This window comes from Xyrauchen texanus, chromosome 24, assembly GCF_025860055.1.
Source record: "Xyrauchen texanus isolate HMW12.3.18 chromosome 24, RBS_HiC_50CHRs, whole genome shotgun sequence".
Taxonomy (NCBI): Eukaryota; Metazoa; Chordata; class Actinopteri; order Cypriniformes; family Catostomidae; genus Xyrauchen; species Xyrauchen texanus.
This window is the reverse complement of record NC_068299.1, coordinates 13,104,304-13,131,908: the sequence shown is the minus strand read 5'-3', so window position 1 is coordinate 13,131,908 and position 27,605 is coordinate 13,104,304. Positions and strand designations below refer to the sequence as shown.

Sequence of the window (27,605 nt, the reverse complement as noted above, 5' to 3'; positions counted from 1 at the left end):
GTTGAATGGCCCTTTCAGTCCATAATTAAAATCCCAGTGACAATCTTTGTTGGGATTACATGGAAGCAGTGGCAGCACAGAAACCAAAGAATTTCAATGAGCTCAAAGCTTTTGCTCATGATAAATGTGTAAAAATGGCAATAGAGAGGTGTATATATATATATATATATATATATATATATATATATATATATATATATATAATATCCATAACTAAAGCAGACAAGATAACTGTGAAATACTTTAAATGGCTAGAAAAAAAGTTAATCCTTTACTCCAGGATCGTAGCAGAAAGAAAACTACACTTTTATGATTGGCACCATGCTGCTTTTTTTATTGCTAAAACTTTGATACAGACATTTGTATTGTACAAAATCATGCGGGACGCATTTGTAGTGCATAGATCAGACCAAGAATAGAGTTTCACATTCAGAGGCAAAATCGGCAACACAAATCACAACAGGCCCACAAAGCACACACTGTAAAACCTTTGTTTTTTGTTTGTATCATTTGCAGTGAACATGAATCAGAACTACCCAAATTATATTTCTATATTTTTCAGTTAAAACAATCCCAATTCCAATTATCAGGCTTTGCTAAAATTTCTGAATCTGACTTTGCCTCTTCATAGTCATTACAATTAAATTTTCATCATACAATATTCAAAACCATATAAGAAGTAATTAAGTAATATATTTATCTGTAAATAATTTACAGCAAAACTTAACCTTTGGGATTTCATGCATTTGAAAATGAAATCACAACAATGGCCCACTCAAGGATTTTTGTTCATCACATTTCTGCATAAATATGTTTAAGCAAAGCATAATTCTTGCATGCAGCACAAAACATTTCTTATCCACCATGCATTAGCGAATGTTTTTGCACTCCTATGAAAAAACATACAGTTTCACAATGCATTCCACTACAATCCTCTCAATTTTGTAAATGTGTTGTGGTGTCCTGTTTAATTAGGATTCATGGAAAAAATTTAATGAGTGTCACAAACGGCATTTTGCTGCTTATATTGCTTTTAATGAAAATAAACTGCAGATAATCTTACAGTTTATGTGCATTCCACAATGGTTTGTATGTTGCCATCCAAAGCCAATAAAAGGGCATGGGCCTTGCATATAAATATATTTTCCATTTATTTTCTCACCAGTTCAAAATAAAAAGGTATTTTTAAAAATGTATATTCGAAGACATTTAGTGCTACCTTCGCAACTTAATTTGGTGTCAGTGAGTAATGAAATGAGGCTGTTAACAGCCAGTTCACATCTTCTCAACTCAGAGGTGTACTGTAAATAGTTCAGTATGAGCAATGTAATGTTCTGTTTCAAACACTTACCACAGTCACAAATATGCCACAGATATCTATTTCACAAACACCACTGAACTATTCTGACACTATAATTCATGCATAAAATGATTATTGCTCCTAAATGATGAACTTAATACACATTATGGCTTGCATATCTCGGAGTATATTTAAAATATAGTTTGCATTCCAGTCATTGAGGTATTTATCTACATTACAATGCTTTGATAATTGCATCATGCCATTTACTATCCTACATTTTACTTTAAAATCTAGAGTTTCTGCTACTTTGCATATTCTACAGCTCTAGTTTGAGACAACATTACCCGATGATGGAGAATTCCATATTAGAGGTATGAGATAAGTTCTACAAACACAGTTCTTAGTTATTTTTCTCATCAGAAGGAGAGTACTGTATTCGCTTATGTGTCTGGTTACTACACTGTCAGCTCAAATCCTATCAGTATGTCTTGTTTTAGCAAAAGATTGTAAAAAGTTAAAACTTTGTTTCCATAAAAAATGATTACCATTGGTATCATAGGTAGATTTTCTATACTATAACTGTAATATTTTCTACTGGGAACAGTTTTTATCTAAAAAAAAGACTAATATAAATCATTTATTTGCCCTAATTATTGTTCCCAACCTTTATGACTGTTGTAGGCAGAATGTTAGTTTCAGCCACCATTCACTTTCATTGTAAGGAATAAAATGCAAATAAATTGAATGCTGGCTGAGGCTAACATTCATCTACTTTGTGCTCTACTGAAGATATAAAGTCATACAAGTATGGAACAACATGAGGGTGAGTTTAAGCGTTTTGAGTTGAGTCTACCATTTTGGGCCCAGAACTTAATTTTGCACAGTTCAGACTAGGACAAACTCACAGTGCTTGTGACATAAAAAAACATAAAAATGTATTACAGCATGGCTAGCTGCATGTTAATACCAACCACAATTTTTCTCAAGATGCTACATGATGTTATTATTAACTAATGGTGATTACCCAAAGAATACAACTGTCTTCACTAAACAGAAAATAAAAAAGAACTTCCCTCGAACAAACCTTGACCTCTCAAATCGATCAGGTATGGATGCTGCATCTGTGGTGGATGCTAACTAAATCTTTGTCTTATTTGTTTTCTAAACAGCTTTATAGCATATATTGAATGTCACTACTATTAAATTCAGCAAGCATCGCTACCGTACATGCATGGCCATGTTTAATGCTGGCACTACAAATCCCGCCATCCTAAAGTAAGCAGATGAAACTATACATCATTTAATGGAAGACATTGGTGATTTTGTTGTTTTTGCGAACAACTTGTCACTTGTTTGTACAATATACATATTCATCTCAAAACAAGAAGGAAATAAACGAAGAATCACCCTCAGAGTCATCTCATATAATGGGATCCAATCATTCATTGATAGAAGCAACTGTACAACTAAATATTAATTAGGAAAACATTTGGGCGCATTTTTACAGCACCGATCACATCATGTCCTGGGCTTAAATGTCTTTCAGTGCAGAATTATGTTTGACAGTGCACTGTAGCCCAGGCACAATCTAATCTGAGTCAAATACCCAAAGACCATTTTAGGGGCTTTGTGCATGCAATGCAACAAATAGGACAGAACTTATGTGTCCCGAGACAAAAGTTGAAGTTCTTTTTGACTTGTCATGGCATCTAAAAACATGGCACTCCTGTCACAGACATCCTTCTTTGTTTTACACAGAAAAACAATTAAAAACAGCATAATCAGTTTGAACAGACCCTTATTCTTTTTAAGGTGTCTGATTTAAGACGTGCATCTTTATTGTAACACATTGTGACTATTATCTAACTGTTCAACTCCCTTTCATCAGGCCTTATGTTATGCACTGAGGATGATAAACTCACGTACGTTACCATTTGGATGAAAATGGGAAACATGTCTGTTTTGCAATGCTTACCCACACTGTAACCCAGGACAAATATTCAACCAGTGATCAATAAGGTATCTATGCTGTTAGTGTGATATGTAAAACCATTAACACAAAAATAAATTACAAATAAAAAAATAAAAAACTCACACAAAAAGACCTTGTTCACGCTAGCGCCATCTTTAATTTTTAATGGGAATGACAAGAAGGCTGTGCGGGATAGACTTACAGTCTCTTCAATGGGCTGTACTGCAGTTTAAAGTGTTTTTGGACTATAAATATCTGTCCAAGAACATTCAGTATACAAAGAACTCCAGACAACATGAGTTGTGGAAATCTGATCTAGGAGCTTTATACCATTCGTGCCATTGAAGTGACAGTGAGTCTATCCCTTACAGCCTCGTTGTCATACCCATTAAAAATCAAAGATGGCGCTAGCGTGAATAAGGTCTACGGGCATCAGATTACCAAACCATTAGACATACAAGAACTGGTATTTTTATGTAATATAGCTAGAAAAACATGTGAACTTTCTGAATATTAGATTGCTTGCTGTGTGGATCTGAGCTGTGGTAACTTTACTCATCTGAGGTAGTTAAATATCTTTATTTCATCATCTCTTGCATCTTATTAGCATCTCACCCCCAATAGAAAGGTAAATGGTGGATTTTATAAAGTATGCTTGTGTTATGTCAGCGAGCCTGTCTGTCTTGGTTTGTCAGTACATGAAAAGTTCATAAAGTACATGAAACTATGGTTCGTGATTTTGCTGAAGCACCATTATGAGTTCTGAATTAGGAGAACAGCTATTTGTCTACAGTTTACTGTCGATTTCAAAGACAAAATGACCAAGCAGTGCTTAGGGGTTAGTGCAAAGACATAGCAATAGACTCTCGAGACACAACAATGTCTAGGCACTTAATCTGCAGGAACTAAAACAGTTGGGTGAAGCTACTTCAGCTGAAATGCAGGTTGCGTCCATGATTTGGCTTTTTAACATACAAACATTGTACCTGCAAAGCAAGTGCTCTCTATATATTCTCTGTCCCTAACTCCATTTTCACTTCCTGCTAACACAACCTGCAACCATATAAATACTTTATTGGATTAACATTGATTTGTTAAATACCAAAAATGACCAGATAATTGCTCTGGGGCAGACTGTGGCACAATTATGGACTTGTTTGGACACATATGTTTTCTTTAGATTCTCTCGTTAATATCAGAATTCTTCAAAGTGCAGAGATTATATATTCATAGACCAATGACATTTGGTGTGTTGACTGAACACTTCCCTGACATAATGCTGAAGGAAGGGCAGAGAATCAGGATGGATAGAAGGTAGTTTAAAGAACCACGACAGCATGATCTCTTATCTGCACAGAAAGGACATTTGAAACAAATCAGATAAAGCAAGGAAGTATCTTGTGCTATTTCCAATGCACAAACTGACCTACCTGGTCATGAGTTCGTCATGTTCTTATGTTCAGATTAAACATGTTGTGACATTTTCACTTCTTGAAATGGAATAGGAGGGGTACTGTGTAAATAAGATAAAACATATCGCTGCAAGTTCATTAAGGTCTGCATTCTGATATTAGCCAAAAGTTCTAGCACACAGAGATTACCTGCATAGTAGACAGTAAGTGGCTTGAAATAACAATAAAAAACGATCTGAATGAATATTAATGCATGATCAAATGATGTGCACCGCAGTGATGACGTGACGCAAGTGCTGGAATGCGAAAATGCCACACAAAGATTAGACAAAGACAGGGACGACAGCTGTACAAGTCAACACTGTTTATGCACCTACCGTTTCTCCTCATCTGGTGCGGGCCTGGAAGAAGGAAAACTGTAACGGTGTCCCAAAGGCATTATCAGCTTTCTTATTGACGGGAGAACGGCCGGCCAGGCTCGGAGGCTCGGAGGCTCGGAGACTCGGAGACTCGGTGAGCCTGGCCCCGTTGCGCTGTGACGGTGGATGGCGCGCTACGCCATTTCGCTCCAGAATGTTGTTGTTGGTGCGGCTGCGGCGGCGCTCTTCCGGTGCGCACGCGTACGCATCAGAGTCTGCGCTCTGATTGGTCACCAAGCAATCTGTCAGCAAAGCAACACAACCCCTTAGTTAGTGATATCAACAGTTCCCCTTCTGTGGCTATGTCAGCAATACCTCCGTGGCTTTTCCCTATGCCTCTAGTGGACATACAGTTGTATGAAGAGAAGCATAACAAGGAAAGAAATGTGTTGGAAAGTGTAACAGTACAACAATATATTGATCAAACATATTGTAATGCAGTGCAATTTTATACAGATGGATCAAAGGACCCAGATTCTGGATTTACCGCAGCAGTTTACATACCTCTTTTTAAAGTTAAAATTTCAAAGAGGATGGTATTTACTTCTGAATTAATAGCAATATTCCTAGCACTTCAATGGCCTGAGGAAATACAACCTACAAGGTCAGTGATATGCACAGATTCACTTTCAGCTATCAATAGCTTGTCAAGTGGCATATCAGTAGCAAGACAAGATTTGATTTATGAAGTGATGCAGAGTCTATTTAGAATAAAACAATCTGTGCTTATTGTAAATTTTTTGTGGGTACCATCACATGTGGGTGTTAAAGGAAACGAGGGGCCAGACCATCTGGCTAAACAGGCTTTGAATCATTCTCAAATTGACATAAAAGTAGGCTATCATTAAGTAAAACGGAAGTTAAAGGAATTATAGCGAATGAAATAAGAAAGATATGGCAGAAAGAATGGGACAGTGGAATTAAAGGAAGACACTTGCATCATATTCAAAAAATAGTTGTCTTGAAAGAAGAAAATTTGGAAACAGGAAAGAGGATGTTTTAATTTCTAGAATGCGTATTGGACATTGTGCATTAAATAAGTGTTTGTATAGAATAGGGAAACATGAGAATGGTAAATGTGATAAATGTGGTCTAGAAGAATCTGTAGAACATGTAATTATAAAATGTGATGCTTATGAAAGAGCAAGATTACATCTAACTGAAGCTTTAAGATCTTTGGGAGTAAATGACGTATCTCTTCAGGTTTTGCTAGGAAATGGCCCAAAGCAATCAAGAATTTATCAAGAATTATTTAATTTCTTAAAAGATACAAGATTGATTAATATAATATAAGATAGGTGTTTTTTTTTTTTTGCCTCTCCCCTTTATCCAACTTTCCAACCATTTAGCGCTCCACACTCCAATCCTGTAGGTGGCTGGAATGCACCATTTATGTTGGATTGCCAACCTCCATAAAACAACAACAGAAGAAGAAGAAGAAGAACACCACCCCTTTCGTTTTTTGTTACTTGTAGACCGTTAAAGAAATTGTTCACCCAAAAATGAAAATGACCTAATTATTTACTCACCCTCAAGCCATCTCAGATGTGAATTACTTTATTTCTCCTGGAGAACACAAACAAAGAAGTTTTAGAAGAATATCTCAAGCCTGTAGTTGCAAGAGAATGGTGACCAGAATTTTGAAGTTCTAAAAAGCATATAATGGCAGGATAAAAGTAATGCATATGACTCGGTTTAAATCCATATCTTTAGAAGCAATATTGTAGGTGTGGGTGAGAAAATCAAAGATCAATGTTTAAGCCCTTTTTAACTATAAATTCTCAGCTTTCATTACCACATTCTTCTTTTTTTTTTTGGCAATTCACATTCTTTGTGCATATTGCCACCTTCTGGTCAGGGCTGGTCAAAGCTGGAAATTTATGGTAAAAAAGACTTCAATATTGAAATATAAATTATTAGATAATTTGTCCTTTTTGGGTGAACTATTCCTTTAACAATATATATAAAGACATAAAGAGAGCAAATGCATAATACACCTGTATAGAGAATACAAATTTAAATAAAATAATAAAAAAGATAAAACTTCAGAAGTTTCACAGTTTTATAAATCAAGGTTTCTTTGTTTTAATATTTGAAAGGGTTTCCAAATCAATCTTAAGATCTGTATTATTAAATAAAATATACAGAGGTTTTATCTGTGTGATTCTTGTTTGTGAAACCTTTCAGTTTGTGTTAGGCTACTGTTGAAATGAGATTACTCATTTACTGGTGAACTGGTGAATGGCAATTTTCAGTGTTGGGCAAGCTTCTCAAAAAATTTAGCAAGCTAAGCTACAAACAACTCAACAGAAAAATTAGAAATACTTATTCACATGATGTTTATCAAAGCCTTGTTACAGTATATTACAGTTACGTGCAATACAAGTATACGGTGCAATACGGTATGTGCACATAAAAAAACCACACACACACAAACATGTAATTTCATATATAGACATGCTACTTATACAAACCCATGTGTTCATCAGATATATCATCAGAGGCCACATTTCTGTGTGTGTGTGTGTGTGTGTGTCAGAGCACATCTGCAATAACAACAAAGTGATTTCTGATGATATCAGATGGTAATACCATGGTACTTTGATATACAACTACCATATGTATGTACCAATCTGTATTTGCATGGTGCTTTAAGGTAATTAAATAGCCTAAATACCATGGTATATAGCCTACCATTGTATTAACAAAGTGCGTCCAGGTAATGGTACATGACCAAACTATGGTAATGCCATGGTACTTTTTTTTAAATGCGTTTTCGTGTAGGCTAATACGTGTTTTGGTACTCTTATTGTTTGAAAATTTGTTTACCTGCAGAATTCGTTTACAAGCTGCAAACGTGCTGAACTTTACATAGACCTTATTCATCACTGGCAAACAATTGGACGCATTTGCAGGTTTCGTTTACATTGATTGTAGATCTACTACAACCAGCGTTGTCTTTATTATCTGTGCTATAAAATATTCCATTAGATTATTTGCAAGTGAGAGAGTGTACAAATGATTCAGCAGCTCGAGCGCAAGCTTTCTGAGTCATTCAGACTGAATCGCGAACAGCCTTTTCTAACACGTGTGACCAATTCATTTGAATGATCCGACTCAGATAAACGATTCATTTGTGATCGGACATCTTTAGTTTTGATTCAAAACTGGTGATGGCAAACACTAACTACATAGTCAAAAATATAGCTTCGCTACTGAAAAGCTACTCGATTTAAAAACTAGCGAAACTACCGCCTCGCTACTCAGAAATGTAGCCTATAAGCTACTGGTACTACTGCCCATCACTGGATATTTTTGTGGGTTTGCATAGAAATGAGGATACATGAATGAATGAGTTACACAACGTGTGTAATGCAAATATCTAAAACGTAATAAATATCTAAAAACGCAATTATAATAATAGTTTATACAACCAAGAAAATAAATTTAGTGTAGGCCTACTAAGTGTCCTTTTTGGGGTTGTCTAATTCTGTTGCATCCGCTTAAGCCTATACATACTTTTAAAACCGTTTATATGTTTTATAAATAGTTTTGTCTCAGTTTATAAAGGTCGAGAAAATACAGCCTACCACCATTGGATAGGACAAATAACATGCATAAAGTACACATTGCATTTGAGTTCAATAAATGTGAATAGAAACACTCCATGCAATAACCTTTCGAAACTGGTTTTGTGTAACTTCATGTACGTGCCTGAGGCGCAACCACATGATGTGCTTCGATCTCACTCACATTCAACTCAAGACGAAACCACGCACAGACGATTGCCTCCGCCCCCGCGAGCTCTAAGCGTGCGTGCGCCTGTGCGGTACAACATCAACAGAATGAGACCTCCTCGTTTACTGTCAGAAATGCAACAAAACATTCACATTCCTAAGTAATTTCTTCCCTACCCCAATACTGAGTGCATTTCAACGTCAGTCCTATAGTCGCCTTATCTGGACTAAACCTCGCGGTTTAAACTGGTAAGATAATTTTTTGTGATTTCTTGAAATTAGACTAGGTGCAAATGTAAACGCACTAGGCCGCAGTCTTATATCCAAGCATGCATTCACTGCTTTAGGCGGCAAGATTTAACAAGAGCTTGTTTCTGTTTAATACAGTTTGGTTTCATAAACAAAAAAGCAACAATATGTCAATATAATCTACATGTTTATAACGCAACGCTTCCGCAAATGTTGTGTATAAATATAGGAAAGGCTGCAAAGCTCAACATAGCCCCCGGGCGGCCAGGTAGCATTATTCATGTTTAAATAAACGAGTATGTAAACAGAATGCTTTAATACAGATGCATTGTTTTGACTTCAGACAGTGAGTTCTCTGTTGGACGTGAATTGGCAACCTTTAATTTAGTAGTGCTGCATGCATGTGGCTCTTCCTTGTTAAATGTGCTGTGCTTTCATCTGGCACACATGAGACCAGTGGTCATTGATCTATTACAGTCGTTTGTTTTTGCAATCTACTAATGCCTTGAGCTCTTCAATGGTAATTTACAAGATCTGATAATGCAATGCAAACCGGTTTGATTCAATCTGTGTTGACTCCTTCAGGTTATAAATCAAGTCTTCATATCATCAGTTAATGCTCAGTAGATTGTATCTCTGAGTCTTCTGTATTCACACTTTGTGACTGCAAGCGTCTTCTCACTGACTTGACAGCTATAAAAGCTATAAAAGGTTTTACAATGTGTCGAGGATCTGAAGCAATCAACTGAGCCTATAGGGCATAAGTGAAAGTAGCCTACATATAAAAAATAAGACTTGAAGAAGAAAAGACAATCAGTAATTTCAGTGAGTTTAGGAACAGGTTTCTTGGTCTGCAGACATGCGAGGAGTGTGTCCTGTATGTAATAACAAATATGTTTTCTTTAAAAACCTATTCAAACACTTACAAAAAGATACTTATCATTATGACAAATGAAGCGTCATAGCAGGTCATCCATGTATTTCAAGCATACTGAAAATGTGCATACCTTGCACACTGTTTATACACTGCATGCTGCTGAAATAATAGTATGCTATACCAAGCGTATGTTCTGTCGTGGTGTCCTCTGTATAGTTACGAATATTGGCTACAGAATGAAACAAATCCTTTTCACATTGTCTGTGTGCTATCATGTTAGCTAACAGTAAACAAAGATGCATAATAATAATTTAATTACATGGAAGGTATAATTGACATGCAAAAACCATGTTTAGAAGATGAACTTGATTAATTAACTCTTGTATAATAAAACACCAATTTAGAATGTCTTAACAACATATTTTATGTAGAACTACTGGAAAAGGTGATTTAGTTTAGATCAAATTTTTTGTTATGTCACACGGTCGCAGATCACAGGAATCACTTCAGATTCCTATGATCTTAATCTTAAATTAAATGTTGGGATTTTTCCAGAAGTGTCTACAGTGTAACAAACTAGAAGTTTGAAGGAACTGCGAGAGGAGGGAGAGAAAATCTGGAATGGCCGGAGGAAGAAGAGGAACAAATAGAACAACGTATTGTCGTTCTCCGCTCAACAGTGAGACAGGCTCTGTTGGCAATGCCAACCACTCCACCAGCTCACCTGTTACAGGTGTGAGGTCACGGACCAGGTGAGGGCGGCGTGAAATCTGTGTATGCAACAACTGAAGGATGATGCTTCACATAATACACTGAAGTTCTGTTGAAGGTCCTCTAATATAACAATGTAACATTGAAAGCATGATTTTAAAATCTTTACAATCATCAGGAATGGATCCGGAACGGGAATGTCCAGCCCTCCATTGGCCACTCAGACGGTGGTGCCACTGAAGCACAGTAAAATTCCGGAACTCTCCATGGACAGAAACGTCCTGTTTGAGCTCCACCTGTTTGTGTGCCATCTCACAGCTCTGTTTGTGCATTATATCAACATCTATAAAACCGTGTGGTGGTACCCCCCTTCACACCCACCTTCACATACCTCTCTGGTGAGTAGTGTTTCACAGGGTTTAAAATTAATCTCCATTGTATTCTGTGCGTTACAACAACCTAATTTTTTAGCCAATACTGTTGATGCAACTTCTTGCTACCATTATGTATTGACTGCCAACATACTTTTCCTTAGGTAGGTGCATAAAAGAAAAACCGAATTTATGAAATTTGTCAGTTCAAAATGTTGATATTAAACATGCATTTCTTCATCTCCACAGAACTTCCACCTCATTGACTATAATATGTTGGTATTCACCGTCATAGTGCTGGCACGCAGGCTAATTGCTGCCATTGTAAAAGAGGTAATGTGCATTATCTCTTAGCTCTGTATCCACATTTTTGTGCATGTCATTTGAATAGCTCTTCGAGTTGAGTAGATGCCTTGAGAATTATTGAGTAGTGCACTCTCTCTGTTGATCTCTGTCTTTCTCTTTGTCCATCCCTCTCAAGGCATCACAAAGTGGGAAGTTGTCCTTCCCACATTCTGTCTTCCTGGTGACGGCACGTTTTGCTGTCCTAACTCTTGCAGGGTGGAGTTTGTGTCGTTCACTTATTTATCTCTTCAAGACATATTCTATACTCAGCCTCCTTTTCCTCTGCTATCCGTAAGTAATACTTAACACATGGCTTAACTCAATACTTAACAACCACTGCTCTAATTCTACTGTATTATTGCTGTAGTAATGCATGCACACACATCCACACACTCTGCTACTGGAATACTGTACATCAGGGTCAGAAATCTGCGACCTCATGTCCTTGTGCATGGACTGTGTGTTTTGTCTTCGTTAAACACTATGCATAATTTAATTTAAACTGACTGATCTCAGTTCAGGTCACTTTTGGCTGTCAGTAAAGGGTTAAACTTTTGACTAGTCATGTGACAAAACAACACTGTGCCGATCTCAGCAAAGTTTGTCTTTGGGAGAAACGCCATCAAAACTACATCTGGTTAAACACCTAATTAAGCTGTAACATTGAAATCTTTTTGAGTCAAAAGATTAGAGCCTCTAGTTTCGTCCGATATGCCATTTTAAGAATTTGAGCGATTTATCGCGAAATTGCATGCTGTTAAATTTAATGACCACTGACGTGGATTATAGTGCTATTTTCTCTTAGAAATCCTGTATTCACTGTGCATTATCACATTGAGAATCTATTGATTTAATAATATCTGTTATGTTTTACTTTTAGATGTTTATATGGAGTTAGCGTGAAAATAAGATGCATTTCAAACTGTTCTGAGACCAGTGCAGACAGACAGCACACTGGAGGTTAAGTCATTAACTAAATGGGGAGCAAGGGAGCATCCTATTGCTTTCCTATGCAGGAAATGCCTTTTGTGCATTCACTTCTAACATCTGACCAAAAGTTCAGGCTGCAGATGATGTTTGGAACACTAAACATGTTTGGCAGACATGGGACAATGAAAATCAGTACTTAGATTAAGAATTTGTAATGCTTAACATGGTTGGCAGTTATTGGATGATGCTGGTAATTACTTTGATTCAGAATTAATTAGGATAATTTCTGATTGGCAAAATGCTTCAGCACTGACTATCATGTGTTTTTTTGACAGTGCAAAGAAAGAACATTGAGATTTTGTTGCCAAAGTAGAAAAAAAAACCCATTGTAACATAAAAGTCAATTCAAGTCAAATCATTTTTATTTGTTTAGTTTTTTATTTGTTCTTTTTCCAAAGCAGCTTTACAGCAAATCATCTGGTATGTCTATAACATTTAAAAACATGAATATCCAACACTCCTTGTAAAAAAAAAAAAAACATTTCACAACTTAGTCCTGCTGTCCCCATATGAGAACATACATTTTTAGGAAAACGATTTGCTATTATTTGCTAAATATTATTTTTTGCATGTTTATTATGGGCTATTAGTAACAAATCAATAGGGAAATAAAAAATGCATACAGCAGTCGTGCACACAGTGTTGTAGCTTTATTTAAAATACTTTAATCAGTTTATGAAAATGGATTTCTAAATAAATAAGGCTGTCACCTATTAAATCAGCATAAACTCTGTAATAATACATTTTGTTGTAAAATGTATTAGGCTTAGAATAAAATACTAGGAAATATATATAAAGAAGTTTAATTAATAACTGTGATAAAATCACTTACAGTGTCTTACTGCTTTATAAAACACTGAATTAAAGCAATTATGCCACAAAAACTGCAATATGAAAAAGCTTATCCAATCAGAATTTAGAGTCAGAACTCTTTGTTTTCTAATTGTATTTTAATAACCCTTGCAAACACACATATTTATGTACACCTTCATCTGTCTTTTTCCCCTCAGGTTCGGAATGTATATCTCCTTTTTCAGACTCAGCTGTGATTTTCGGAAGGCTGGGTCCATGTCCCCATTAAGTGCTGTGAGTTCTAAAGAGGTGTCTGGGAGTTTGGGACATGGGGGGCGGGACTATTTCTCAGTCTTAAAGGAAACATGGAAACAGCACACCAGTCAACTGTACAGTGTTCAGCCCATGCCCACCCATGCCTGCTGTCTCTCTCCTGACCTCATCCGCAAAGAGGTAGAGTACCTGAAAATGGACTTCAACTGGAGGATGAAGGAGGTGTTGGTTAGCTCCATGCTCAGCGCCTACTACGTAGCATTCGTGCCCGTTTGGTTTGTCAAAGTGAGTGGATTAACATCTGGTCTTTTATAAATTTACAAGAATATGTGTAAACGCAAACATTATCTGGACAGACCGTGCTGGTGTAGGTCAGTTAATGAATGATACAGGTGTTCCTGTATAATATGTCAGTAAATTCAGACTGGTTTGGCTTACACTGTGTCCTAGCAAGGCATGTCACAATGGGGATATGTTTCTATTATCATGTAATTTGTCTGTCTTCACTGAGAGATGGCTTTTTTCACAGGTTGCATCTGGTATGGACATGGTGTTACTCTGAAGTTAAAAGACACAATTCATTCTTAGCATATAAAAAAGCACTTGTAAATTATTTTTGTCCATATATTATTTTTGTGACTCATCCTATCCTTTCATAATGCAAAGCTTTGTTTCGATCGTCATGGCTAAGAATGTCTGTTGCTCTGTTGTGCTACCGATTAATGTAGTTTTATGTGATCTTCTGTTAACATATTCTTTGTTGGACAGAGACAGCTCAATTCTTTTTCCATGCAAGCTGCCACAAAAAAAGAAATGTATTATATACATTAGAAATAACTATTAAAATATGAAAAAGTGTTATTGCAATTGCCTATGATTGTGAGCTTTAAAGAAAATGTCATATTTGTTATGGTGTAAACCCTAGCTCAGAACACTAGTCTTAGGCCTGAAGATTTTTCATTTACATTAATTTTTATTTTACACCTCTCTCTGTTTTTGTATAGAGTACACAGTATGTAGATAAACGCTGGTCTTGTGAGCTGTTCATTCTGTCGTCAGTCAGTACATCTGTAATTCTGATGCGGCACCTTCTGCCTTCACGTTACTGCGATCTGCTCCACAAAGCTGCAGCTCATCTGGGCTGCTGGCAGAAAGTGGACCCCTCCCTCTGCTCGAACGTCCTCCAGCACATGTACGTCTTACTAAGGGGGTTCATTGATAGGGTTGTAGTGAATTTATATGAGTATATGAGTAGTTTATGTGGGTGTTTTGCAAGATTTTGCATCGTCAATAGTTTTCCTTTTCAATAACTTTTTTGAATATTTTAAATAATAATATTTTCTGTCTGTCTTAGTAGCTTGTTTACTCATTATGTGCTATGCTGTATAATGAGGTCACATGTGACAAGAGTGCTAATTGGGTGTGCTAAATTTGTGTCTTTTCAAATACAAAACATTTTAAAAATTCATTCTTGCAATGCCACAGCAAAAAAAAACAATAATAATAAAAAAATAAAAAAATAATTATATATATATAGATATATATATATATATATATATATATATATATATATATATACACCACTCACCTAAAGGATTATTAGGAACACCATACTAATACTGTGTTTGACCCCCTTTCGCCTTCAGAACTGCCTTAATTCTACGTGGCATTGATTCAACAAGGTGCTGAAAGCATTCTTTAGAAATGTTGGCCCATATTGATAGGATAGCATCTTGCAGTTGATGGAGATTTGTGGGATGCACATCCAGGGCACGAAGCTCCCGTTCCACCACATGATGCACATGATGCTTCCACATGAAAGATGCTCTATTGGGTTGAGATCTGGTGACTGTGGGGCCATTTTAGTACAGTGAACTCATTGTCATGTTCAAGAAACCAATTTGAAATGATTCGAGATTTGTGACATGGTGACTGCTGGAAGTAGCCATCAGAGGATGGGTACATGGTGGCCATAAAGCGATGGACATGGTCAGAAACAATGCTCAGGTAGACCGTGGCATTTAAACGATGCCCAATTGGCACTAAGGGCCCTAAAGTGTGCCAAGAAAACATCCCCCACACCATTACACCACCACCACCACCAGCCTGCACAGTGTTAACAAGGCATGATGGATCCATGTTCTCATTCTGTTTACGCCAAATTCTGACTCTACCATCTGAATGTCTCAACAGAAATCGAGACTCATCAGACCAGGCAACATTTTTCCAGTCTTCAACTGTCCAATTTTGGTGAGCTCTTGCAAATTGTAGCCTCTTTTTCCTATTTGTAGTGGAGATGAGTGGTACCCGGTGGGGTCTTCTGCTGTTGTAGCCCATCCGCCTCAAGGTTGTGCGTGTTGTGGCTTCACAAATGCTTTGCTGCATACCTCGGTTGTAACGAGTGGTTATTTCAGGCAAAGTTGCTCTTCTATCAGCTTAAATCAGTCGGCCCATTCTCCTCTGACCTCTAGCATCAACAAGGCATTTTCAGCCCACAGGACTGCCGCATACTGGATGTTTTTCCTTTTCACACCATTCTTTGTAAACCCTAGAAATGGTTGTGCGTGAAAATCCCAGTAACTGAGCAGATTGTGAAATACTCAGACCGGCCCGTCTGGCACCAACAACCATGCCACGCTCAAAATTGCTTAAATCACCTTTCTTTCCCATTCTGACATTCAGTTTGGAGTTCAGGAGATTGTCTTGACCAGGACCACACCCCTAAATGCATTGAAGCAACTGCCATGTGATTGGTTGATTAGATAATTGCATTAATGAGAAATTGAACAGGTGTTCCTAATAATCCTTTAGGTGAGTGTGTGTGTATATATATATATATATATATATATATATATATATATATATATATATATATATATATTAGCTAAATCAATATTTGGTGTGACCACTATTGCCTTTAAAACAGCCCCAATTCTCCTAGGTACAACTGGACACTGTTTTTCTTAGTTGTTGGCAGATAGGATGTTCCAAGCTTCTTAGAAGAACTGTGGCAAATTCTCCATCGTCTCAATTGCGTCTGTCTATTTATGTAATCTCAGATTGACTCGATGTTCTGTGGGGGGTTCTGTGGGGGCCATGACATCTGTTGCAGGTTCTTCTATTCTAATCTTTTCTATTTGCAAAAGTAATATTTGGGAGCCTAACATTTATATTTACTATTGACACACTAAAGCTGAATATATAAATAACCATCTTAAGACAAATGCTTTTGTGAAACATCTTATGTGCCTAAGACTTTTGCACAGTACTGTGTATGTATATGTATATATATATATATATATATATATATTATGGAATTTTATATTCTTTCTCAGCACACTGGTTGGGAAACACCGGTTGCCTTTGAAATGCAAGTAGGAGAAAGGAGCTCTAATTATTATTTTAATGCCACGCACAAAATGTCCATATTACCTGAGAGATATTGCACATGTCTCTGTAACAGCCCTAGACGTGTGTGTGTGTGTGTGTGTGTGTGTGTGTGTGTGTGTGTGTGTCAATCAATGAACATATCTTCCCTTCCCTACTCTACGATGGTGACGAAGTTGGTCTTCTTCGAAAACGAAGGACGAACTTCCAGTGTGTGTGTGCGAATTCTAGTTTTAGTACTTTCTTTAACTCTGTTTAGTGTAATCTCTTCCTTTCTCTTTCTCTGGTTTCTACAGATGGACAGAAGAGTACATGTGGCCACAGGGCGTTTTGGTCAAACACAATAAAAATGTTTTTAAGGCCATGGGCCATTATAATGTAGCAGTTCCCTCAGATGTCTCACATTATCGCTTCTATGTAAGTATTAACCTTAAGCGTGATGTATTCTTGGTAATAACATGGCAATGACCACTGATCTTATTTTCTCTCTCCTTCCAGTTTTTCTTCAACAAACCTCTTCGAATATTGAACATTCTCATTATCCTGGAGGGTGCAATGATATTCTACCAGCTATATTCACTGATGTGTTCAGAGAAATGGCATCAGACGATATCATTAGCTCTAATATTATTCAGTAATTATTATGCCTTCTTCAAACTACTCAGAGACAGAATAGTTCTGGGAAAGGCCTACTCGTATTCAGCCAGTGCCACCAATCAGAAAGTCAGTTAGGCAAGGATAAATTATTGCCTGTCATCACAGATGAGCAGAAAACATGCATGAGAGCTGTTTATTTTTTTCTACAAGTTTTTATTTTTTTTTATTTTTGTCTGTTTATGTTCTGACTTTCCATGAAATAAAAAGGAAACATATTTTTGTACTATGTATGTTCCTCTGTGCTGGTTTTTATATGCACCACAGTTATCATTACAGGTGTCTGACTCCATCTGTCCTGGTCACACAAGGTTGGGGAGTAACGGAAAACATGTATTTAGTCCATTCAGATGAAAGACATGTATACATATAAATGATGTGATCCAAATTGCATTTGAACAGAGGTGAACCACTTTCTTATGATGTGTTACATTCATACGAGCAGACAGAGATGTAAGTTTGGAGCAGAAGAAATAGAAGTAAACCTTGTGTAAATTGTTACGCTAAGCTAAAATGCTATTTCTAGCCATTTAACATACACATGTTACCAGGTACGATCATATTTTTTTAATCAAGAAAATTCACTTTAGATCATAATTGCTTTTTTCTAAGTAAGATCTTTGATATTAGGGCAAAAATCATGTTCTTGATAATATTTTTTTTTATTATTTTGCTGTAAAAATATCTAAAAATCCTTAAAACAAGATCAGTTATATTTATCTTGTGTTAGAAACAACACTGCATAAGATATTTAGGTTTTTCATAGAATGCATTTTTAATATGTATATTCTGTCTTACTGTACTGGCAGAGTTTTTATAGTCAAAACAAGTGAAAAATAAAAAGTAAAATCCAGTAATCCAAAGTATAAATAATACTTTACTGGCCTTGAGTAATCCAACGAAATACGTTACACATTACATTTTACAACATGTATTCGGTAATCTGTAGTGGAATACTTTTCAAAAGTTACCCTCCCAGCCCTGGCCACACACAAATATGTTATAATCATAAAATAAAACGTTCTTTGAAATCAAACGTTCAAGCTGTATAATAGTATTAGTAAGGTTGAATGAATGGCTACAGATCTCGGTCAACGGTTGATTATAATTACAAATAAAAGGTGCCTTGTAGTTTTCTAGTATAATGACATATTGAAAGCTAACAGTCAGCAGTATGGTTCAGTTTTCTGTTGTGCTGGTCCATTAATGTGAGTTTCAGTGCATTGGGAGGTCTCGTCTTGTGACCGCGATGTTACGGATTTACAAATCCTACTAGGGCGAAGGCTTATATCATGAATATTAATCGTGTCTTTATGTTGACGTTTTTTGTTAACCAACCTATGGCGAAGGGGTAATTCATGAATATTAATTAGAAAAACAGATCCCTGCGACCAATGTCGAAAGCTTGGTTCATGAATATTAATAGAAAAGCTCCACCATAGTACCATTTGCAAATTCGCGCCGCGGTCGGGAAGTAGGATAGCTCACAATGGAAACAGCACGCACCTGATATCGGCGTTTTAAGACACACCGTGTATAAATTCTATATTACTGGAATGGAAAACCCAACACAAGCGCATTGAATTTGCATTGGAAAGCTCAGACAGCTTCACATTTATCCACCAGCCGGTAAGTAAATCATTTTGTTCAGCATATGACGATGTGCGCATCGTGCTTCATTATGGGGCATCTGTGCAAATCCCTTTCAAACCCCTCCATTCTTTTTAAAACCTCTTAGACAAAGAGAAATGTATTCATTTTTGTTTGTATAAATACACTCAGTCAAAGTTTAAATTGCACCATAGGAATTTTTTTTTAATTAAAATTGTGTTGCTTGAAGCAAAGACACCAATAAAACCAATTTGCCGTGTTTAACATTATAAAATAAGGTGCACTAAATAAATGACATATTTAGAGGTTGATTATTTATCTAAGAGTGGAAGAACACCAGGTTTGACCCAGATTGCCGTGTTTCCGTGCGCTCAAACAGATAGGCTATTTGCCTGGGTGACCATATCAATACCTTTAATGTAAATCTAGCTATATTCTGTAATACAGAATTAATTAATTATGCTAAAGCCTAATGTTTAGTAATATACTATTGAATACAGCATTTATTATATACAGAATAAACTATTACATTTGTGTTTAATGTATTATAAATATGGCCTGGTCCATTTATATCAAGGCATTAAGAGTAGATATTATATATAAACATCCTTTTCTCAGCCTGTTTTGAAAAAGTAGCTATGGTGAAGCGCTGATCTATCATTTAAAATCTGATATTCCAATTTAAAGGTGCACTCAGTCATTTTTTCCTCATTTAAAAAGTTTTACCTCTAAAGAAATGAACTGTAATTTTGAAAAATATGAATAAAATCATGATCACTGACATGAGATGAAGACTCCAGTCATATCAGTAACCTTAAAAAAGTGGTTTAAATCTACATGGAGAGGATCTCCCCCCGGGGGCTGCCATATTATGATCACATGACCCACCAAATACTACTGGCTTATGCTGCCTTCACCTATCATAAATACCGGTTTCCCACTCGGAACTTACACATGAATGAACCCTCAAGTCATAATTACGACTGGGAAACTCCGAGATCATTTTGAATCTCAAGTTTCCGAGATGGGAGGAGTTCTAAACTTTCAACATGCCGGAGGATAGCACCATTTCTGTAGTGAATGATCATTTTTCTAAATAGAGCTAATTGTTAGCACTTGCTGTTTTGGTCAAGTTAATTTATGTATATCACCAACCAATGCATGTTGTAAATTTTTTACTTGTTAAGTAGCTTGTATTTGACCAAAATTCCATTAGTGTCAGTAAGCTAACTGAGTGATATGTATTATAGTGTCAAAATAAAAGTTCGTCAAGAAATATGTATGAATGAACCTGGCGTCATTCATGTTTCCCTTTCTTACTGACAACAAAGCACGTGAACATGACATACTCGTAATTACCACTTCAGAAGTGGGATAATTCTGATTGTTCTGATAATTCTGATAGGGGGGGGGGGTATGTTGACCTTAAAGGTGGGCAGTATGTTCTCTCGTTTCGCCACCCGACCAGGGAAGGGGGGACTTGGCTGTTTCGCCATCCGGCTGGGGTGGGACTGAGGCATCTTAAGTTATGGAGACACTTTTAGCACCTAACCTCCTCCCAGGCCATGATGAAGGTCATAAATCAGTGGATTATTGGTATATGGACAGCAGGCACCCGAGAGTCCTAGAGAGATCTAAAGCATCTAAAAATATTTCAGCACATGAGCTCTGTGTGAAAACAAGGTGTTTCCTTACACAGGGCTGAACAGAAAAATAAATCGAATGGGAAAATGAAACAGAAAATAAGAATGAGGTCTTTTTACTTCATCTAAAGCAGAGTTTAGTGGGAGTTGCACATATAACTTTTATCAGGTTGATTGTAAAGCATTTAATGATTGCAGAAGATATTTAGAAAGTAGTATAGATAAATACATTTACCAATTACATTTGCCAACCAATTTACCTCTGTTGTTGATAAGTACCTTTATGTAGTCACAGGAAACTTTTCATTACATCTCATAGTAGCTCAAGGTCAGACATTAATAATTGCTGACTTACCTGTAAATGTTTAGCTTATCTCTCACTGACCTACGGTAATGAGTCAACTGATCTTTTTTATTCCAAAACTCAGTTTGATGGAAACACAATGACATCTATAAGACTCTCAGAGTCTGGAACAAAGCAGGGCCCAACAATAAGGATGTCCCACTGGCCCGGGCACCTTCGAGTCGCTGCTGCATTTTCACTAAACCTTACATTTGTGGATATTGTAAATGTGGATTCTATGCCTTACAAACTTACATCTGATGAACATTTGGATTGAAATTTGTTCATATTTTTGAAGGCATCAATTGGTTGAAGAATTGGTTGAAAATTAGAAAGCAATCAGAAATGTTTTGCATCATATGCCATCATTTTACAGCAAAGCTGTTTTTTTGTTTTGTTGTTGTTGTAAAGAAAACTTAACATTTAATTAAAAGTATTAATATTATTCCTGGCACATATACTTACAAAAATACATAAAAAGAAAGAAAATCTAGGGGGGACAAAAACAGAAAATCTTACTGATGACATTGAGCCTTGCTAAGTTTCACATTTAGGGCCCCTAAATTATTTAATCTGTCTCTGTAGGGCCCCCTGTTGTACTAAGAACTTGGACAATGTCCCTGTTTGTCCTCCCACCCCACCCGCATAATGTACACCCCTGCAAAAGCAGACAGAGGCTGGACAAATACCTTTACCCTTTAAAGTACATTTAATATCTTTTAAATATCATAAGCTATTCCACTTTAGTGCTGGATGAGATCATATAATTTTTTGCTCATGTCGGTGACTGTGTTTGACCTCTTGACTCTGTCTTTTAGAAAGTGCCACTGCACTAATGGAGGACAAGAGGAAGAAAAGGAGTCCCAAAGTGTCCCTTCCCCAGCCCCCTCCTCCACCGATCAACCCACGGAGGCTCTCTGTTCTCCCGGCGAGTAAGAGTGCCACATTCTCGCTGGGTCTGCTGCAGCCTCCCTCCCCCAAACCCAGGGGCAACTACAAGAGATCGGTGGGGGCAATGGGTCCATCTAAAGAAGCACTTGCTGTTCCCATGGTTCCCCCGAAAAACACAAGGTTTGTGAGCATAGTACCTGTTCTCCCAAATGACATATCACTGATGTGGCAATGTATCGTTAAAATAAAATGGTATTTTAGCATTTGGTATCTTAGTCAATGGAACCTTAGTGATTCTGATTATATTTGTGGTACCGATTTCAGGCCTCACAGAGAGAAACCCAGAGCACCTCAGCCTGCTGGGCCCAGCTGTGTGTCCCAGTCCTCCTCACCCCTCCAGCACTCATTCCTCACAGACGTCTCTGATGTGAGAGAGATGGAAGGAGGACTCCTCAGCCTGCTCAACGATTTTCACTCAGGAAAACTGCAGGCTTTTGGTATGATGCACTTACACACACACACACACACACACACACACACACACACACACACACACACACACACACACACGCACTAGGATTGTGTGGTTCAGAGTATGATGGCACCACCTAGCTCACCCAGCGGGTTGGTGGTTGAGAAACTGGTGACGAGGGTGGTTAGGATTGATTAATTTGTTTTATGTTGAATTAAGTGAGTTGAATCACTTAGTGAAGTGTCCACAAGCAAAGCTTTTAATTTGCAGTTTCTCCAGATGTGCTGCACTATAGCAACACTACTATGTTCTTGTTGTACGTTTATGCAGACGTGTGTATATTTATTAATTATACTAAATATACTGAATCTATGTGTGTATTTAATTCTGTCTGTAGGAAAGGTGTGCTCATTTGAACAGCTGGAGCATGTGAGGGAGATGCAGGAACGTCTTGCCCGACTGCACTTCAGTCTGGACAGTCACGTGGAGGAGCTGTCCGAGGACCAGAGAAAAACTGCATCAGATCGCAATCTGGAACACCTGCTCTCTAATGTAAGACATGCACACTTATTTGACTTAACTTTTTCATGCATCTCCTGTGTATTTATACTCAACTTTATACAACAGACATTTGTATTTTAAACACCAAAATGTATCTGAATACAGGCCTATGGCTGAAACTTGTATTATCATCCACATCCAAGTGTTGCTATCTGACTGAATTCTTTCATCAGCCTGTGAAGGGCTGAACAGTTGCTACTGATAGTATTTCCCTTCTAGCTGTCAGCTCAATGGTATGTGGCAGAGAGTCCAGTGGAATACACAGCTGTTATAGAATGCGTGTGTAGTAACCAGTTTATATGTGGGTGGTTTACATCATGTCATCATAATTTCATCCCAAAATCAAAAGAAAAGGTGGAATTATATTTTGCAAATAGTAAATTAACTATTTTAGGACCATTAAGATTTTTGCATTATTTTAATAATTTGCACTTTTTGCCCCTTCTAATAATGTTTTTGTTGGATTTTTCTCTGAAAACTGTAAACTCTTTTTTATTTAATTTTCAGGGGTGAATTATGTTTCATGACATTTAATAATGAGGAAAAAGTAAAATATCTCAGATATACTAAATTAATATTTGGGCTTATTCTTTACGGAAAGATGAGAAAAGCTCCTCAGCAGTACAATTTGTGATTTCTGAAACCGAACCCCATGTACCACATACTGTACCATATTCAAATCAGCTCTGTGTTTGTCAACATACAGGTTGAGTCTTAACCTATCGAGATTTTGTTGATGTTTAAAGGATGTTGTTGTTGTTGCAGCTCAGCAATTTTAGATTGGCCTTTTTAAATCAGCAGCAATTATATTGATTTTTTTAAAGCATCTCTCTTTTTTTATCCCCTTAGCTGGAGGAACTGAGCAGCTCGATGTATCCTTTACCACAATGTGGATAATGTGCATTAATATATTGTGTTTTACTTTACAGCTGTTTTGTAACTGTTACCTTTGACCTCCAGAGTCCCTGAGACAGTGACATCTTAAAACACAGACAAACTATCCAACATCCCTTAAGCTGTTAACAGATCAGATCTATTTAAAAAGTGAATTTCATTTTTATATGAAATACTTCAATTCAATGTTTTAAAGAGTTGAAAGATTTAATAAAGGGATTCTGTAGTTCAGCCAAAAATGAAAGTTCTCTCATTATTTACTCACCCACTTGCCATCCCAGATGTGCATGACTTTCTTCTACTGAACACAATTGAAGATTTTAAGAAGAATATTTCAGCTCTGTTGGTCCATACAATACAAGTGAATGGTGGCCAGAACTTTGAAGCTCCAAAAATCAAATAAAGGCAGCATAAAAGTAATCCATATGACTCCAGTGGTTAAATACACATCTTCTGAAGCTATATGATAGTTGTGGGTAAAATAGTGTGAGTTCTTTTTTAAAAATTTGCATTATTTGTGCACATAGCCACCGACTGGGCAAGGGGAAGAAAGAAAAATGGAGGGATTATGTAAATGAAAAGAATAAATGAGTCAGATTTGCACAACAGCCTATTAGGTGACTATATGGACGAAGAATGCAAATCTGCAAAAAATAGGAGAAAAAAATTATGAACGTGCATAGAAAGGCTGATGATAGTGCTGATTTATAGTAAAAATAAATAAATAAATAACTTACATATTGATCTGTTTCTCACCCACACCTATCATATAGCTTCTGAAGATATGGATTTAACCACTTGAGTCATATGTATTACTTTAATCTGCCTTTATGTGTTTTTTCTAGCTTCAAATTTCTGGTCACCATTCAGTTGCATTGTGAGTTTCAACAGAGCTGAGGTATTCATCTTAAAATCTTAATTTGTGTTTAGCAGAAAAAAGAAAGTCATACACATCTGGGATGGTATGAGGGTGAGTAAATGATGAGAGAATTTTCATTTTTGGGTGAACTATCCCTTTAAGATTCAGGTTTCCCTCAGTCATGGAAAACCAAGAAATATCAAGGAATTTTAAGATTGTGATTCCATGACTTTTCCAGTCTTAAAAAGTCATGAAAATATATTTACTGTATCTAAATTCATCTAAAAGATCTAATCAGCTAGAAATTTCTATGAGTAAAATCTCTCCTAAAACCCCTAAAATGTAAAAAGCTGTAGTGCAAAGGTGTAGGAACCCTGAAGCTTAATGAAGCCTGTTCAATAACTGTAAAATGTTACATGATGTGCTTCCAGCAAGTTCTGTTTATCTAGAGAGGGTTTGTGTTACACAGTTAACATGTCTGAGTGCCAAGCACTAACATTTAGAGCCAGTAAAAGCAGGGATTGTGTGTCTCAAACCTCTCAGAGTCAGAGCACTGTAGTACTATCAGTTGTGTTCTTTAAAAGCTTAATGGGTATAGGGATTGTATGTGTAGAAAGGAATTGATCTGTAGTCAGCATTTTTATATGCAGTAGGCTCTCCATAGTGCTTTAGAGATGAATCATTATTAGCAATACATATTTCTTTAATTCGTTTTATTCAGACAGAAACTCCACCTAGCAGAAAATCAAGATTTGCCCAAGACCTCCAACACCTGAGTGGAAAGCCAAACCTAGCTGACCATCAAATCACTGTGCAGCCCAAAACCCAAGTTGCCATGGCTACAACTAAACTGCAAGAGCTAAAATCATTGGCATCATAGTGATCATAAACGATGCTATATAACGACAGCAGCATCAAAGCACATCCACCTTCTGAATGGAATGAAATGTCATTTATTTTCTTTCAGATGATCCTGATCTTAGCATTTAAATAGGAAAACTAAGGTTACATAGATTTTTTTTTTTCAATAGGCCCTGACAGCTAAACGGGGCCCCTTTTTTCTTGCAGCCTATGTTTGTTTGGACAGATAGTAATTGTAGTTCAGTTAAGAATGAGCTAATTTCAAAGGTTCTTTTAGCACTGGTAAAAGTTGGCTCAGCTAAACAGAACTTAATCGATTCTATAATTCTTTGATCCTCGCTGACAGAAGTGAGTGAGACGACATTTACATTATCATTAAATAAGCACATAAATGATTGAGTTTTATTTTATAGTTGTTCATTAGTGGTCTCTGGAATGATGTTGTAAATGGCTGTGGAGCAGCTGTAAACTCACTCAGGACTGCTTTAGACCGTTGATCTTAGTGCCTCTTCTCAGTATGTACATTACATTGATTTTTTTACATTAAACTCTCCATGGGACCCTCCAAATGATGGACCTGGGCCTTTTTGTAGATGTTTGTATTTGGAATAGACTTACATTTATTTAAAACAACATGTTATATACCTTGTTTGTAAACTAGTTAGTTTTAACTAGCTATTTAATGTTGTTCAAGGAACAGTCTGATAGAAGTTATTTGTTTATTCTTGATTATGCTAAAGACAATGTACAGTATTTGTGTATATAAAGAATAATGAAAGCATGTCATGCATTTCCGTTTCAAAAATGAATACTAGATCGTTGATTGCATGGGGAATCCTGGAACTGGAGACAATTTGATTCTAGAACTCCTCTGAGCACAAGTTTGTATTTAATAATATATAAAATGCCCCAAAGCTCAATAAATCAAGGCATCCCTGCAGTCTAAAATAGGTCAAGGTAGTTCTGACAGTCTTCAGTGGTGCATGTACAACAGCTAAAAATGACTGCTGTGACAGACACAAACAGGATTGTATTGTACATTATACATACATAGTACAACCTCACTTATTTCACTATGACTACCAGTCATTTTTTTTGTCATTTTACAAATGCTTCAGTGATATAACTTCAGCACAGCATATGGACAGGTTTAAGTAAGAGCAAAAGATCTGCACAAGTTTGAAGTTAATCTTTCATCATTCAGTAATTCCTCTGCAGCTGACCTCCGCTATGCCTACCTCCAAATCTCACAGTAGAGATTCAGAACTGCTGCCTTGAGGGCAGGTCTGTGTTTTAATTAATATTAAACAGGGATGGATGCAGACCAGGGTCTGGTCCTGGATCAGCATTTCCAGGCTGTTCCCTCTTTCGTCATTGCCTGAGTCTGAAGCATTACAAAAACTTGCATTTGTAGTCTTGTGGACTTTGATTATTTTAATAAAGAAAAAATTATGTGTGCTTTTTTTTTTTTTTTTTGTCCATGTCTCTTTTTGTTTAACGATTTATTTTCTATTTGTGTGCTTTAACTAATAAAATGTAATGCTACAATTCACTCTCATGACTCTGGAGTCTCAGTAGACTAAAGTACAACTAGATTAATAAAACATGTAGACAAATGATGTTGGCTTAAAAATCCTTGTCTGACAGTTTATAAAAAGTTTAAAAGCTTGTGAATAGGCAGACTGACTGAATGACATAGATAGATACTGTAGAAAGATAGATTGATTTATTTTATTGCTATTTTACTTGCTACATATCTCTTGGGTACATAATGGAAAATGTATGTATGTGTCGTCAAAACCTTTTTTCTTAATGCTACATGGCTCCAAACAGACGCAAAGCTAGACACTACAAAATATCAGTGGTACAGATAGTGCCTTTATAAAACATGATTTACATATTTTAATGTAAAACTGAAGCCAAAAGACACAAACACACACATAGGAAGGACAGCTGCCCATAAACATTCTCTCTCTGT

The 27,605-nt window shown here is 36.6% G+C and overlaps 2 protein-coding genes and 1 long non-coding RNA gene across 3 annotated transcripts; 2 read left to right on the top strand and 1 right to left on the bottom strand.

Moving 5' to 3' along the window:
* Positions 1 to 318: 318 nt before the first annotated feature.
* LOC127618306 (uncharacterized) lies at positions 319 to 5,323 on the bottom strand. Its single transcript, XR_007967421.1, has 3 exons — positions 5,065 to 5,323; positions 4,706 to 4,788; positions 319 to 4,624 (listed from the first exon to the last, which is right to left on the bottom strand). It is a non-coding gene; the product is annotated as an uncharacterized LOC127618306 (long non-coding RNA).
* Positions 5,324 to 8,893: 3,570 nt separating this feature from the next.
* On the top strand, positions 8,894 to 17,702 carry LOC127618279 (transmembrane protein 39B-like). The gene is made up of 9 exons (XM_052090656.1): positions 8,894 to 9,092; positions 10,525 to 10,721; positions 10,859 to 11,078; positions 11,301 to 11,384; positions 11,533 to 11,687; positions 13,397 to 13,736; positions 14,456 to 14,643; positions 17,135 to 17,255; positions 17,337 to 17,702. The coding sequence occupies exons 2-9, from the start codon at positions 10,591 to 10,593 to the stop codon at positions 17,568 to 17,570; spliced, it is 1,473 nt and encodes a 490-aa protein (XP_051946616.1). The 5' UTR covers positions 8,894 to 9,092; positions 10,525 to 10,590; the 3' UTR covers positions 17,571 to 17,702.
* A 1,265-nt stretch (positions 17,703 to 18,967) lies between these two features.
* LOC127618300 (coiled-coil domain-containing protein 28B-like) lies at positions 18,968 to 27,123 on the top strand. The gene is made up of 6 exons (XM_052090683.1): positions 18,968 to 19,121; positions 21,908 to 22,160; positions 22,305 to 22,477; positions 22,850 to 23,004; positions 23,863 to 23,885; positions 25,488 to 27,123. Exons 2-6 carry the CDS (start codon positions 21,925 to 21,927, stop codon positions 25,540 to 25,542), a joined length of 642 nt encoding a protein of 213 aa, XP_051946643.1. The 5' UTR covers positions 18,968 to 19,121; positions 21,908 to 21,924; the 3' UTR covers positions 25,543 to 27,123.
* Positions 27,124 to 27,605: the final 482 nt, after the last annotated feature.